At 43.7% G+C, this 17,059-nt stretch overlaps 1 protein-coding gene across 1 annotated transcript in view; it reads right to left on the reverse strand.

Moving 5' to 3' along the window:
- The window catches only part of ALDH7A1 (aldehyde dehydrogenase 7 family member A1), a 32,111-nt gene extending 27,679 nt beyond the window's left edge, over nucleotides 1-4,432 (reverse strand). Inside the window, exons 1-3 of the mRNA XM_034773122.1 lie at nucleotides 4,099-4,432; nucleotides 3,415-3,468; nucleotides 1,790-1,855 (exon numbers count right to left, since the gene is read on the reverse strand). Of these exons, the coding sequence (XP_034629013.1) occupies nucleotides 1,790-1,855; nucleotides 3,415-3,468; nucleotides 4,099-4,290 (312 nt within the window). The 5' untranslated portion in view covers nucleotides 4,291-4,432. The remainder of the gene's footprint in view (nucleotides 1-1,789; nucleotides 1,856-3,414; nucleotides 3,469-4,098) is intronic.
- Between the last annotated feature and the right edge of the window lie 12,627 nt (nucleotides 4,433-17,059).

A 17,059-nucleotide genomic window follows, 5' to 3' on the forward strand; every position in this document is an offset into this window, starting at 1 on the left:
AAAAGCAACAGAGGGTCCTGTGGCACCTTTGAGACTAACAGAAGTACTGGGAGCATAAGCTTTCGTGGGTAAGAACCTCACTTCTTCAGATGCAAGTCACTTCTTGCATCTGAAGAAGTGAGGTTCTTACCCACGAAAGCTTATGCTCCCAGTACTTCTGTTAGTCTCAAAGGTGCCACAGGACCCTCTGTTGCTTTTCACAGATTCAGACTAACACGGCTACCCCTCTGATACTTGACAACCTTCAGGATGTGAGCTTTATGTAATCACTCCAGTAATATCTACCAGAGTCTGCAGGCAGGCTGAAACTATAGTACTGTTGATATTAATGGGAACAATTAATACTCAGCTGCTTATCGATTCTGAAGCCTACTATGAATATTTTAAATGTTAACCTTGTTAACTATATTTCACTGCTGATAATTTCAGCAGAAAGAAAGCTGATGAGCCAAATTCTCAACTAGAATAAATATGCTGATGTACACTAGCCAAGAATTTGGCCTGATATATGTATCCATCATTGTTGGATTTATTATTATTGGGATAAGAGCAGCTATTTTCACTAAAAGTTTCTGGGGTGAGAAAAATAATGAATTGCAATATCCATCTTTCCCAAAATTAAAAAGTTACCCAAGGGGAAAGGAGATTAGTGCCTTCCCCATTACCACAATGATCAACTGCCCTCCTAGATACTAAAACCTCCTCCATGGGCAGCTTCAGGGTGGCGGGAGAGGACAAACCAACCAAACAAGAAACATCTCTCTGACAGACACACACACCTTTTTCTTACTTAGTTTTAAAGACTTCTAGCTTCCTTCCACTCTCTACAACAGTTTCTATAGTACAAAAACACATTACAATACAAATGTCTGTGGCACACTGAAAGTTTGGAAACACATTTAAATGGTTTACATTTTATATCAAATGAACACATTGGACCTGGAGGGCAGTGAGGGCTTGGAAAAGGTGCTGTGTGATTATGAGGTCCTTGCTCCGCAATTTAGGTTTAAGGTATCTTTTAGGACAGAGGTGGGAAAACTACAGCCGGCGGGCCACATCCAGCCCATGGGACCCTCCTGCCCGGCCCCTGAGCTCCTGGCCCAGGAGGCTACCACCGGCCCCTCCCCTGCTGTTCCCCCGCCCCCGCAGCCTCACCTCGCTCCACTGCCGGCGCAATGCTCTGGGTGGCGGGTCTGCGAGCTTCTGAAGCAGCGCAGCTGCAGAGCCCAGCCTGACCCAGTGCTCTGTGCTGTGCGGTGGTGACAGCGTGGCTGGCTCCAGCCAGGCAGCGCGGCTGTAGAGCCGCCTGCCACTGGTGCTCCAGGCAGTGCGGTAAGGGGGCAGGGAGTTGGGGGAGGCAGGGTTCCCGGGGCGGGCAGTCAGGAAGGAGAGTGGGGGGTGGATGGGCCGGCGGGGGGCAGTCAGGGACAGGGGTTCCTGGGGAAGTCAGGGGACAAGGAGAAGGGGTGGTTGGATGGGGCAGGGGTCCTGGGGGGGGCCGCCAGGAATGAGAGGAGGGGTTGGATGGGGCAGGAGTCCTGGGGGGGGGCACATAGGGGGGTAGGGGCCGGGCCACAACCCCTTCCTCTAATGGCCCTCCATATAATTTTCGAAACCCGATGCAGCCCTCAGGCCAAAAAGTTTGCCCGCCCTTGGTATAGGACATGGGGGTCTTGATTATGTCTCTAACAGAAAAGGGTAATTTAGTGGTTTCAGGGGTCCTTATCTGCTGTAGAGACACTTTCAAAAATATGAATAATCATTTGTCAACTTTCATTTGTCAACTTACATCTGCCCATATTTTCCATGCCTCTTTAGCTTTCTTTATTGTTTCTTCATAGTCCTCCAAGCTGGCCTAAATGAACAAGGATTGGGTGGGGGGGGGGAGGAGAGGGGAGGGGGAACACAAAACACAGAAGTCACCTTTGCTACTGGTTGCCTGAAGCTGAAATTCAGAAGAGGCAGTGAGCATGACTCAAGCAGAATGGATTTTCTGTGGACGGTGCTGAATTGGGAGGTATCATTCTTTAGGAAAGTTATATTCTAAGCTACTGTGTTCACAGTGTGACATGCTGGTTTCTAACTGTGCTGACAAGACAGTTGCTAGAAATGAAAATTAAATTGGAAAATTAATATCATAAACAAAGATGTCTGGGGAACATATCTACTATCCTAGGCAAAGTCTACAGTTTAAATAAAGTTTTCCTTCAGCTGTATTCCCCTTGGGAAAAAATCATGGGAATACACATGGCCCATTTAGTGACATTTTGCTTTATTATTGTAAATCCCACTATTAATACAAAATAAAAATAGTAATAATAATAAAAAGTACTGCAGAGTATCTACCCTCCCAGCTTCACTCCTTTGCACCCAGCCCATCGGGATCTATGAAGCCTGAAACCCTTGGAGGGTGGGTGAATAAAGAGAATAGGTTAACAAGCCCTCTCTCCCCCATGCTATATCTCCTCCATCTGGATCTACTGGTTTGTGCTCGCCTCACCTATGGGAACGTAAGGGCAGCATTTGAGCTTAAAGGTATGTCTACACTGAAAGAAAAAAAAGAGGGGGGAGGGTCGTCTTATCTAGGGTTAGATAACCCACGTTAGCTAACTCAGGTTAAAACAGTAGCGGAAACAAGGCAACTCTGCTTTTTAACTTGGGTTAACAAGAGTTACAGCCTAGGGGAAACTTGGGTTGAACTCGAGCTGTGAACCTGAGTTAGCTGAGCTGCTGTCTTCACGGATATTTTAACCAGAGCTAACCTATGTTAAGAATACCCTTTTTTTCTTTTCCCCACAGTACAGACATACATTTTTTAATGTTGTTTTTGTAATAAGGAGGGTAGAAATTTAGTTAAGCACCACAGCACAGAAGTTGTCCAACTATATTATGCACAGGTTGACCAGTGAAATTGTGAAGACTCTTGTTCCATGTCATTGTTGCTATGCAGTGAAACCATGAAGAAAAATATCAGTTTCAGATACTTGGATGAGAAAGTTATGAACAGAAGCAAGAGGCACTAGAGCTAGTCACAAAATAGGAGCTTCCCTTACACCCCCCAACTCCTTAAAAAAGATTATGGGAAGGGAGAGTAGCAGAATCTCCTCCTTTTCTGCAGCACCTCCAAGACTAGAGAGAGACTGAATAGCAAAATTGTCCCCTTCCCTCCAAAACACAGGCAGGAGCTTCACATTTACCAGCCACCTGATTGCCAGAGACTAACATGGGTAGAAGACTCAGAGACAGCAACTTGATCAGAATTTCATCTCCCTCTCCTTCCTAGCAGCTGGGGTGGAAGACTGGTCTTCTCATCAGGGTTTTGGACTTTATTTTCCAAATTAGCCTTTGGCTACCATGTGCCTTTTTTGAGCCCTTGCTCTAAGTAGGCACCAGAAAAAGAAAAGACAAACTTACCTGTCGCACACTTGCTATTGGCTCATCATTAGCTGGGCAATATGTTGTCACAAGCTAAAGAGAGAATATTTTACAGTCAGGTTAGGAATATTCATAACCAGGGGGAAATGTTGGTGTGTATTGGATGGAGAGGGTATGATACCTAGGGTATTAAGACACAGTGCCTTTTTTTATGCAAAAAGGAATATAAGCAATAATGCAAACACATACAAAAATATACTAAACACAAAGTGTGTCAGAAAAAACTACACCAACCAAGGAGATGTTCCAGGTGGGAGAGAGACCAGACTATATGCAACAAGATAACATCACCCTACAAAGGAGGCAAGCCAAATAATGCATACCAAAAGCTGGAGCCTGAAGAAATTGCCACATACAAACTTGTAGTTATTCAATCCTAGTGATTATTAACTTCAGAGGGCCTATAACGGGGGATGGGACAGACAAACATCTCTACTTTGCTCTCCCACTGAGACATTTTTTTGGTCACAGAAACAATAACTTTATAGGGTTTCAAAGCTGTCCAACTGCAACATAGTTAACAAGTTTTTTTCCTTTTTTCGGCAGCACATTGATTTCAGGAGCCTCCACCTTTTGGCAGCTGCTCGCTTTTCCTAATCCAGAAAGTCAGCCACTCTTTAAATCAGTGCCACTGGTTCAGGGTTCCTCGTGTTACAAACCTACCTCTCCTCTTCCTCCCCAGATCCCATTATACACGCCTTCATTTTCTTCTTTCAGTCCCAGGTCTTTCAACCACGCGTACTGGGGCTGATTGATCAGCAAAGTAGACATGAATGCAGCAGGCCTCTTACAAGATGCTAAAATTCTCTTCCTCAGTAAAACGTGCCTGGAGAGAGCAAAGCTTAGCTGCAGCATAGCAAACAGAAGCTGTAATACAAGCAGTCAAACCTACTGGAGGCAGCCAGCAATACGTAGCCCTGACCCGCCCCCAAACTCTGGGAGACATGATTGGTGAATTCAGGGGTCTGCCCACATTCTTGATCCGGGGAGGTTATTCCGCAGGATTGTCAAGACAAGCTGTTCCTCCAACCATCGATACATGAGAGAGTTTATTCTTACAGGAAATAACATATCCTTTTTACAGACCGGCTAGTGAAAGAGGGAGCGAATGAATTAGTTACTGCCATCTAGTGTATGAAGAAATCAATGCTACAGGCACCAAGCTGGGGGATGCAAGGAACGCCTTGTGTGCAAGGAGCGTGTTTGCTTCACTGTGCAATGAAATGTATTTTTAATTTTGCAGTAGAGAATGTTAAACTATGTAGCTTCCTTTTTTGCGTCAGAGTGAGGCTAACAGACAGTTTTGTAATAACTCATACTGGGATTTGAAACGAAGGCATTTGAGAACTCTGAGACAGCAAAACCCTTCAAAGCCTGAGTTCATAGAATCATAGAATATCAGGGTTGGAAGGGACCTGAGGAGGTCATTTAGTTCTGGAACTGCACTAAATTCTGTAGCTCAAAGGAGATAAAACACAATAATCCATCAGTACCGAGGCTGCAAATCAAGATCCACTCCAAAATATTTCACAAGGAAAAGATGCCATCGTAGAAAAGAACAGGGCAGCCACAACTGAAAAGTGCCAGAGTCCTGGAGTAGTGTCATGCTGAAAGCTCCCATGCCTGGTTTTCCTTGGCTTCTGTTGGCACACAAGATTACTGCTCGCTGGCAATATTTAGAAGATCTCTGGTCAGTTCCCCTCCATCTGTTGATACTTGGTTTCCCCTGCATATAGTCCTTGAAACAGGTTAATACAAATGGGAAAGGGCTGCTGTCTGCTGATCACTTGTCAGATTGCTTCTTTCTCCTTTTGCAGTGCTACCAGACTGCCAGTCTTTCACAATCCCAAGCAAAGGTGTATATAGTCTTTTGAAAGGACTTTTAGTAAAACATCAAATTTACAGCACCTATTTCCCCTCCAAAGGATCTCTTTAGAAGGGCTATGGCAAAAAGGTTCAGAAGTGACTACTGTTTTGGGGTGCCTCCATTTTAATATGTCTGACTGGAGACACCTTGAAGCTAATATTCACAGGAGCTGTGCTGTGAAGTCAGTGGCAGCTGAGGGATTCAAAACCAGCATCCACCTTTAAAAATGTTGGACTAAACCTGTAAGCCCTGAGCTTCTGCCTCACTACATCTCCGTTGAAGCTTTGCCCCACCAACCATGGAAATATGGGAACTGACTCCACTCTTGCTCTAATTCCACAGCTTTACAGGCAACCACAGCACTGCTCACTCAGACTTTTTGGGGCTACCTTCTCTAGCTCTGTGACACCTTTATGCTGCCTCCATTTTTGAGAGCTGCCTCCTTGGGCACCACTCCACTCACAAGTAAACATCATTTTTTGCCAGCCTTACCACTAGACTCTCACAGTCCTCAGCTAGTGTTTATTTTATGGCTCCAGAGCTAGCATGAGTGACCTCAACTCATTTTAGATCCCTTTGATGTCAGGTGTAGGGGCAGTGGTACTGGAACAATTTTTATAGTGGGGGTGCTGAAGACAGAAACCATGTATTTGGGTTGTTAATACTACCTCAAGCCAGAGGCACCCCTAGTTCCAGCACCTATGTATAGGGGACAAGTCTGTAAATTTGTTATGCCCTCACCCTCACTGCACAGGTTGATTCCAGACTGCCTGAATCCTTATGGCCCTAATTCCCCACTGCCTTGCACTTTGTGTAGTCATTTACACCCATGCAAAACAGGTGTAAAATATTCCTTTTCTCATTTTACACTCAGTTTGCACTGACTTTGCACAGGTGAAAGTGACTACAGGAGGTGCAAAACAGTAGAGAATCAGGACCAATATCCCCACCACCTCTAATGGTAGGTCAAGTGGAAGAACTGTAATTTAGCTTTCATCCTTAGAGTCCTCCACCAAAGTTGTCAAAGTCTTCCAGTAAAAAGAAAGAAGTCAGGACTTGATATTCATAATGTAGAAAAAACACTCAAAACACACAGGACTTGAAAGCATTAAAACTGCAGCCATGTTTATACAATATAAAAGAGTGATAGAGGACAAAGGCACATATTCTTATGTTATTTGCTTAAAGGAATACCGTCATCCTGAACTCAGTTCAAATCTCACAAAATAAGTTAAAACTGGTTTCAGGTACTACACCTGCCATTTTGCACCACACATGCCAAAGTTTATGGTTTTACAATTGCATTTTCCTATTTTTAAAAATGTTCTTTCCCCATTTTGTAAAAACTAGCACAAACAACAGGAGGAAATGACTAAGGTACCAATTCTGCACACTTACATAAATGCTTAATTTTGAGCATGAGTATTCTCTTTGAACTCACCCTCTTCAATGTGAGACTATTCACATGCTTAAAGTAAAGCATATGCACAAGTGTTTGAGTGAACAGGGTCTGTTAAAGAAAACATCCAGTATTTTGGTGTTGTTTGTTTGTCTAATTGCTTTCAGTTATAGCACTCATGATACTTGTATCTTCTCCCTTTAAATTGCAGTTCACATTTAATGCTTATGGGAATTTAGATGACTTACTATGGCCACTAGATAACTACCATATGTTTTCAGGAATGCAACATGTTTTGAATAACCAAAAAATATATAATTTAAAGTGGACACTAAAGCACCTGTTACCTCAAGGGGAAGAAGGTAACGCTTCAAAGGAAATACTAGAGAGATGGTAGAGGGAAGATATAACAGGGAAAGCCCCTTTTCTCAGAAGCACAGACGTGGCTCCCTTCCGTGTCTGTCACTGGTGAATTTAGCTACTCATGAAACAGAATAAAATAAAGAGAAGACAAGATAATATGGTGCAAATAAAGGTAAGTGTATTCGGGATAAAAGGTACAGAAAAATGGGAAGAAGGGGGGGGAGAAATACAAGAATAACACAGTAAAACAGCAAAACCATGAATCAGTAAAACAGTGAATCAGTGACTGACTCTAAGAGTTTGGAACTCAGGCCCATAAACCCTCCCGTGGAATTCTACAAAACAATAAACAATACCCCAAAACAGAAACCTTTCTTCTATTGCTCTGGGTAAGTTATTACATCACTCTTTGCCTCAGTTTCTCCATCTGTAAAATGCAACTGATACTGACCACTTTTGTAAGCGCTTTGAGATCTATCAAAGAAAAATGCTATATAAGAATTAAGTAGTAGTATTCTTATTATTTATTATTCCATGACAGTGATCATATGCAATGAAAAATTCTGCCTGGATGCAATAAAAGAGAATCGTAAAGGAAAAGTAATCAACCATTTTATTAAAAGGCAGCCAAATTCAAAGTGCATTCTATTGATGATTCCAGAAAACACCCTTCCAAAAACAAACAAAATGCTACATATTCAGTTCCACAACAAAATGTGCTGTTGACTTCAGTGGCTGCAGGAATGGGTTCTATTTGGTTTATCTGAAGAATATTCTTGGATGTTGTAGGCACTTGGGTTAAAAAGGAAGTGATCCATTTTACTCTGAAGGGAAATATAAGAAAATTTTGAATAAATACCACTTTAAAGTAAAATCAATGGTTCTGAAAGGTACCTAATTTTCCTCACTAGAAGATGAAGTCTTTTATCTATCCACACAACAAGCACAGCACACAAAACAGTAGTTCGAGCTTCCTCACCCCTTCCTGACAGAGTGCCTTCACAACTATGACCTGGAGGTCTCTATAGATTATAAAATAGTTCAGTCTCCATGACTATTCAATCACTGTCCACTCTGCTAAAACTACCAAGAAGGATGCCAGCTGGTACTAGAATTATACCATCAATTCCTTTCACACAGGTCACCACAAGACCTGTTAGATAACAAGTTTCAATCACTATTGACCTGGGCTGGGTTTGAACTAGTGACCCAGAGGTAAAAAGCACTGTAGCCCATAACTTCTTGAGTCATTCAGTCTCCCTGTAGTTGTAACTCTTAATGCAAACCTTATTCCTAAGGTTAATTTAATACCTAAGATCAAGCAGGTTCCAGTTGGTTGTAAGTTATGCAGCTTCTGATGCAGTTGGAACTTCAGCAGCTCCAGAGGTGGATCAGGCAAGGGCATGCTTTTAGAACAGTACCTGATTCACTTAATTAAGAGGGCTTTGTGGCCATAACTGCTGTGGCCTACCATTCCCTGACACAATGAACCCCCAGAAAGAAAAGGATCCCAGGCATCTGTGTTTGAAATTGACGAGAAGCCTCACAGAGATTATGAACTCAGATGACCCTTCTGAAACTTCAGAGAGTTCATGTTCAGAAGTTCTGACTCTGACACCTCTCAAAGGGACAATAAAAAGACACTAGAGAGGTACACTAGAAAGACACAGGTTTTCTCTCAATATTGAACACTGAAGTTCTAAACCTAGTACATAAAGACTGTATGACAGATCCAGCATGAAGAATTTTGAAAGGGGATATTTACTAATGCATTTTGAAAATCTTGCCCAGACCTTGTCTTTTCAGAAATATGCCCTCATTTGTATGTTTCACAGTGACCTTAAATCCACAGTATCTATAAGGTTTCTTTGCATTTTGGCTTTGGAGTGCTTCTGAGAGAGAGGCGGGATTGTCCAGTGGTTTGGACACTAGCCTAAGAGTTAAAAAACCTGGGTTTAAGTCCCTCATCTGGCCCAGATATCCTGTATAGGCAAGTTACTTAGCCTCTCTGTGCTTCAGTTCATCTGCATATGAGGATAATAGTACTTCCCTATCTCACAGGGGTGTGAGGATAAATATATTAAAGATTGTGAAGTACTCAGATACTCTGGTAATGGGGGGGGGGGCACACTTAATAAGTATATAAGATAGTCTTATTGTGTCCCACATTTGAGAACTGAAAGACTCCACCCTCTGAATGTCTTCCTTTTTCATATTCCTTGTTTTTCCATCTGCTCCTTAGAACTATGTTAAAAGTTTACTGTTAGAGTTTTTTATATCTTGAAGTGAATTTAAGTGTGAAATGTGCTAGATTTACAGACTTGGGGCTTGAAATCATCTACCCATGGAACAGATATAGCACATGTAGCACACAACTTGTCCACACTAGCCTGCCAATCTGTATCAATCCTGATTTGCAGGGCTGGCCCACAACATTTTGGCACCTGAGGTGGTGAGCTCAAATGATGCCCCCATTCCTCTTCGCTTGGGCCAAAATTTTAAAAGGCCTCAGTTCTGCCTTCTTCCTGTTCTACTCCTCTCATGGTACTGCTCTGCTACCTACCCCAGTAAAGGAGAACTAACAACTTAAAATGCCTTGTTCAAAAATTTTAAGTAACATTTAACTTTCAAACGCCTGAACAGCAAATGTAACTTTTCTTGTATGAATAGTAAACACTGGCATTTTTATCTCTTTGAATAATCAAAGTGGTGCTTTCCGTGCCTTCTTGGTTGCAAAGATTTGAACTGCTTCCTGAAGGTCCACAGTCTGGGCCAGCTCATGCTCTATTGAGATGGCTGCAAGGCCAACCAGCCTCTCCTGTGTCATTGTGGAGCGTAGATGTGTTTTTATTAACTTCAGCTTGGAGAAGCTGCATTCTCCACTGGCAGCTATTACAGGAAGTGTTAGAAGTATGCGCAGAGCAACAAAAGCATTTGGAAAGAGGGTGGTCATCTTATTTGTGCACATATATTCCAGAACAGCCTTTGGAGTTGATCCTGCTGAAATGTATCTTGAAAGGGCTTTCAGTTCATCACCTAAATCACTTGCATCAATATCGTGCATGTCATCATATGTCAACACTGTCCCTAGTGCCCTGCATTGCTGGTGTAGGTCTTCTTCAGGTATAGTGAGGAGTTTTGGAATATCATACAACATCCCAAATATACTGCTGTACTTCCTTGAGCTGCATGAAACGTTCTTCAACTGACTGTATTGCACAATCTAGCACCTGGTTAAAGAATTCAACTTTGAATTGTTGTTTGGGGTCTTTTATGGGATTATCCCATGCCTCGTAATCAAAATGTTGTCTTCTTTGGTGACTCTTGTATTCTTGAATGGGTGGGAAAATAGCTTCAGTGTGAAGTTCCTTTGCCAACATCTGTGCACTCTTCAGAACGTTTTGAAATCCCTCATCTGACCGGTAAGACTGAAGGTATGACTTCGCTTTGTCCAGTTGTTCCATTGCTCCAGATATATCAAGGTCAACACCTTGGAGTCTCTTGCTTACAACATTTATTTCAAACAGTATGTCATGCCACAACACTAAGCCACACAGAAATTTGAAGTTATGTATGTTTCTGGTGATTCCATTTCCCTTTGCCACTGTTCTCCCACAAACAGTTCCTGTCATAGCATTATCCTCCATAAGGGCAACTATGGCAACATCTATCTTCCCAATTTGGTATTTGATAGGCTTTATCGCCTCCACTCGACTTTCCCATCATGTGGCACTTAGTGGTTTCAGAGTCAGAGAGGATATTCCCAGATGTTGCTTCAAAAATTGCCATCGATGAGTTGATGCAGAGAAAAATACATAGATGCTTTGAATTACATTAAAAAATTCAGCAGCCTCACTAGAAGCTGAAGCTGCATCACAGACCACCAAGTTCAATGCATGAGAGAATTGCATCAGACAAAAAAAGATTGAGGGTTTAACTCTCGGATCCATGTCTGCACTCCTCTGTTTTTTCCTGTCATGTTGGCACCATTATCGTAGCCATGTCAGCTATCGCAATTCCTGTATCTTCCAGCTTTTTAAGAAGCACATTTGTCATACCAGCTCCTGTAGTATCATCAATGTCAATAAATTCTAGAAAATGCTCTCTGACAGTCACCATTGCAGGGACATTTTCACTAGGCTCTGTTGTTGTTATAAAACACACCATTAAAGTCATTTGTTCCGTATGGCTGATATCAGGTTTGCAGTCGAGAATACCAGAGTAATATCTTGCTGACTTCAGATCTACCACAATCTTCTGTTTGACTTTTGTTGACAGTAACTGTATGATCTCATTTTGAATGGTTTTTCCAAGGTAGTGGTGTGTTTACATTTCTTGGGTGGTGACTCTTCTTAGATGCTCCTAGAGTACAGCATCAAACTCAGTCATCAGCTCTACAATTTGAAGGAAGTTTCCATTGGTTAGCGCATACAGTTGATCTGAAGTGCCACGCAGTGCTAGGTTTTGGGTAGCAAGCATTCTCACAATGGCAATGAACCTTTTCAGAACATTTTGCTAGTAAAGAGACTCTGAACCAATCTTCTCTTGATGTTGATCATCTATGCTGGTCTTTAACCTTAGTCTCATCTCAAGCTCTTTCCACCTATGGAATGCTCTCTGGTGATTTGCTGCCTTCTCATGGCATGCCAGATTTCTAGCCAGATTTTTCCAGTCCTTCGTTCCTGTAGAACCCAGTGTGGCTGGAACATTAGACTGGAAGAGTTTGCAACAAAAACAGTATGCAGCATTCTGGGTTTTTGAGTACATAAGCCATGGCCTCTCCACTTTGTCACCATTGGGGATTTCACGGCAGTAATGTGTTGGATGGAAACTTCTATTTTCACTGTCTTTGGGGAACATGAAGTTTTTCACTTGCTGTGGCCCATGCAGTACAAGGAAGTCCCTCAGGCTACTGCTCAAGTGGGTCCACAGTCCTGGATCATCTAGACTTAAGGAACTAAACTCTGTTTCTTGCACCTCCACCACAGTCTTCTCTGATCTACACTTTTCTTCAGGAATGTGCATGGTTACATCCATTTGAGATGGAGATATGGATGCTGCAGTAGCTGCCAGGTCACCTGCACTCTGACTAACTGGAAGATCAGGCATCTCCTCACCACTCACATCCTCACTGGGCCGGAAGGCTGACCGTGAACATTTGTGTCTGTGTATCTCAGGAGAGCTCCTTCCTGCTTAGATAGAAAAGCTTCCTTTGCTTTCTTTCTTTTTCTAAATGCTGCCCCACAGAGGCATTTTCTTCTTTCACTCATGACTGCTGTTCTGTGCCAGCTATAGTGGCTCTCAACACTCCGTTGAAGGGGACAAATAAGCAGGCTGGTCGCAGGGCCTGAGTGAAGGAAGATATCAGCCTAAGGGCCTAACTGGCTCCTACTACTTCAGTTGACTGCCTGTTCTCCTCAAGTGGGTTCAGGGAAGCAGCAGGAAACAGGAAGCTCACTGAGAAGCTGGTGTTAATCAGTCCAGGCTCCTGGGGGTGCTAGAGAAGTACATAAGAGGCTTCTCCTCCTCTCTCTCCCTGCAGCTCCTGCTGCTTTCTGTTATTCCCTCTCACCTTTTCTCTTGCCTGCCTGTTATGTCTCTTGTGCCCTCCTTTCTCCAGCACAGCACTCCACCATCTCTGTGCATATAGAGCAGAGAGAATACATATGCACGAGCAGCAGACACAATTTTCTACACTCTGGGTCCTAGTGGAGGCCGTCTCAGTTCGTCTCACTGTAAGGCCAGCCCTGCTGATTTGGAGGAACTATAGTATATAGTTAATACCACATACCAGGTAGTTTAACATCCACCTTTGGCTACTCTTTTGATATTGCCAATAAGAGGACAATTAGGATTTTCTTATACTAGAAGTATAAGAATTAGATAAGTTCATGGAGGATAGGTCCATCGATGGCTATTACCCAAGATGGTCAAGGATGCTCTGGGTGTGCCTAAGGCTCTGACTGCCAGAAGCTGGGACTGGACGATAGGGGATGGATTACGCAATAATTGCCCTGTTCTGTTCTTTCTCTCTGAAACATCTGTCACCAGCCACTGTCAGAACACAGGATACTGGGTTGATGGACTATTGGTCTGATCCAGTATGGCCATTCTTATGACAGTCTCTCTCTTACCCTAAAGTTTAAACAGGAGAGATTGAGAGACACCCACACATCAAAATATTCCTGTAGTGGGGGAGCACTCTTCTGATAGGTGTGGGAGACCATTGTTCAAATCCTTTCTCCACCTTTAGGCAGAGAGTGGAACTAACATGGGTCTCCCTGATAAGTGCTCTAACCAGTGGCACCCTTCGACCCCTTGCTTAGACTCTGAATAGGGCCAAATCCATGAGGTGTGCTCAGACCATGCATTCCAGATCAGGCCCTGCAAAGAAGATATGGGAGGAATGCCTATTTTCTCCCAGTTTGTGGATTGTGCTGGGCTTAGGAGGGAGATAGAACAATGTGCATACCCAGAGGCAGAATCTTAGGCACCAAGGGAATGTTTACCTTGAAAATTTAGGAGCCAAGCGAGTTTAGGCACGTACAGGGAGTGGAAGTTTTGTGAATCTCAGTGAAGCCTAAAACTGAGACACAGGCACATAAATCTGTGGTTTAGGTATCTAATTACCTTTGTGGATCTGAGCCTAAGGCCCCTATTCTGCAATGAGCACCATACAAACACAGGGTTCTGCCCTTATTGCAGGGCCAGAACCTAAGTAAAAGCTGAACTAGAACTTCAGGATTTGGAACTTAAGTATTGCAGCCCATAGAGCTAGTTTTAGTATTGATTTTATTTAGCAGTAATGCAAGGAACCTATAGGCCTGTATCCTGTAAGATATTGGCTTTAGCAGTAAGCATAAGGCTTGAGGCCAAATTGTCATCCCTAAGTTTTGGGGAACTGGGAATAGAGTGTTTAAGGGAGAAGTCTGTACAGAATGACACCAGGCAACCACAAGAATATGAACAAAAAACAGTTTTTGGATATTTTAGGATAGGAACATCTGCAGATGTCTGACCACAAGACTACCATGGCAACAAAGTGACAGATATGATGATAAGTTGAGATTATTAAAATATTAACCTATAGAAGAAGGGCACCTCAACATTAGTAGGGTGAGGAAATAAAAATAAGGAAGAGGGAAGAAACCTCTACTAAATATGATTAGGCATACTATCATAACTAAAAGTTGTATCCCAGCCTGTGTACAAGAGGAGAGAGAGATGTAGCCCTTGGGAGGTGCCAGGATTATGGACAATGGTGATGATGAGGAAGGTGATGAGGAAGATAATGGTTAACATTTCAAGCTTTTCTGCAAGGCATAGTGAGTATATGGCTGTTCAGATGTACATTCTTTATTATTTCTCTCTACCATGCTGGGTTAGAGTTTTTGTGACTTTGCTAAATGTATTAATAAACTATTACAAATACAGAAGGGTTCCTAAAATGTGAGTGTTGCAACTGTGCACATTGTGATTTCTAACTGAACAGTAAGTTTAATAGCACTGGGCCTGATCTTGGGACAAGAACCTGTCAAACTTCAGAATGATAACTAGGAATTCTTAAGTAATCAATATAATTAATACACAATCCATAGATCAGGCTACAGTATAAAAACCCTTTTACACTGTTTTACTGTGAGTTAACCTGGGAAATTGGAGTATATAATGAGTCACATTTTATCCTGGCTGCATGTAACACGGGGCTAGGCCATACTTGCATGGAGGCCCACAGTAACTTACTCTGTAAAATTGGAATAATCATGTATAACTATCTAATAGCAGTTTTCTAATGTTTCATTAATATTTGTAAAGTCCATTACAGGCTAGGAAGGAAGGTGTTATATAACTGCACAATATAATTATATAAATAAAAATAGGGACTGTAATTGGCCCTGAAGATTGACAAAAGATAGCAACACAATCATACAGTATGGCTATCTGTTGAGATAATGTGGCAACACTGCAACACTATGCCATCAGGAAGTGGCAATCTGGTGACACCTTGCTGATGTGCTACCACATGGTATGCTCAGAGACAGGGCCGCCCAGAGGAGGGGGCAAATAGGGCAATTTACCCCAGGCCGGGGGCCCTACAGGGGCCCCCAGCCCCGCCTCCACCTTCCCCCATCCCCTGGCGCCTCAGCGCGCCGCGTCAGGAGTGGCCCTGGACAGCGCTGCAGTGGCGTGGCTCCGGCAGGGCCTGAGCTCCTCCCATTGAATTAGAGCCGCGTGGTAAGGGGGCGGGGCTGCAAGCTCTGGTCCCGCCAGAACCACACCGCTGCAGTGCTGTCCAGGGGCCAGGGCAGCTCCTGGACGCGGCGTGCTGAGGCTCCGAGAAAGGGGAGAGGCGGCGTTAACCCAGGAGTGGCCCTGGACAGTGCTGCTGGGGGCGTGGTCAGGGGACGGGGAACGGGGGGTTGGATCATGGGCATTCCGGGATCTGTCAGGACTTGGCGGGGGGGTAGATGGGGTTGGGGCAGTCAGGGAACGGGGGGGGGGGGGGGGGGGGGGGTCCCGGGGTGGTGGTTGGGAGGGGCGGTGAGACGACATGGAGCAGGATGGGTCAGAGATTATGAGGGAGCTGTTGGGATCCACTAGGCATAGCTACCAGGTAACTTGGGAGAGTGGAAGGCCAAAAGTGCCGATGAAGCTCTTTTGCTCTGGGTCTGTGAACCACAGTGACTCCATCTTGGGAACTCTCACCTACTTCTATGCTAACTGCTTACATGCTCTGAAGTAGGCTGAAGCAGAAATGTATTGGTCAGCATTTCTGGCAGATGGCTGTAGTTTCACTCATATTAGCAGAAATAATAGAGATAAGGAGGGAACAGAGAGAAATAGTTAGTTTGTAGCCGCTTTCCCATATATCCCCAAGGTATTTAGTGCAAAGGGTCAAGGGATGTACCTTGTTCTCCCTTCAAAATGACAAATGTATCCGCAACAGATGTCTCTTGTATCCCCTTCCCCAAAATAATATATGTATTCTGTGTAACCTGTTATCTATAGGTCAGCATAATGACGTAAAAAGGATGAGAACTGAGTTGTTTGTTACTGGTTATAAAAAGGGCCTGTTCGGCCATGTAAGGTGTGTCTCTTCTGGCATGAGTCGAGGAGCACCCTCTCAGCTGACTGACAAATAAAGGACCTGGTACCCGTCTTCTTGTCTCTCCGTGCCTCCTTGGTGTAATTAGGTAAGCTCCGGGGGGAAACGGGCCCTATTTGGCCAACAGAGCTAGTCAGGGGGCAGGAAGTGGGTGGGGGTCAGAGAGGGGGCAGGGCCAGGCTGTTTGGGGAGGCACAGCCTTCCCTACCCTAAAACTCATTCAGCAGTTTGAGGCTTGCAGACAGCTATTTAACACAATGAGCCAAGCTGTTATCTTTTCCCTTAGGGCTACCATCCCTTTCACTTCTCAAATGCCAAATTATAGTCTACATTTAATTTCAGTGCCATAGGGAGATTCATGTCAGGGGAGGGTAGCTTCATTTAAAATTAGCCACTTTAGATTAACAGTGATAGAGCCAAGAGAGCCATGGGGGAGGGATCACATGAGAAGAGCAATATCATACACCACCTACCTCCTTCCCAACCCTACCAAAGGAGACCCCCCCCCTACATTCCCTGAGGCTCCAGAGGGGTTAATTCAGTGGTTCTCAAACTTTTGTACTGGTGACCCCTTTCACATAGCAAACCACTGAGTGCGACCCCCCCTTAAAAATTAAAAACACTTCTTTATATATTTAACACTACTATAAATGCTGGAGGCAAAGCGAGATTTGAGGTGGAGGCTGACAGCTCGCGACCCCCAGTAATAACCTCGTGACCCCCTGAGGGGTTCCAACCCCCAATTTGAGAACCCCTGGGTTAATTTAATTTTAGCACCCTGTGTCCATTCACATGCATATGCTATTTTGAGCATTTCAGTTTTCACAATGTAGGCTCATTCCAGATTCTGGAACAAGCTCAAATGCTCAGTTCGTGGAGTATGTACATA

The sequence above is a fragment of the Trachemys scripta genome, chromosome 6 (genome assembly GCF_013100865.1).
Source record: "Trachemys scripta elegans isolate TJP31775 chromosome 6, CAS_Tse_1.0, whole genome shotgun sequence".
Taxonomy (NCBI): domain Eukaryota; kingdom Metazoa; phylum Chordata; order Testudines; family Emydidae; genus Trachemys; species Trachemys scripta.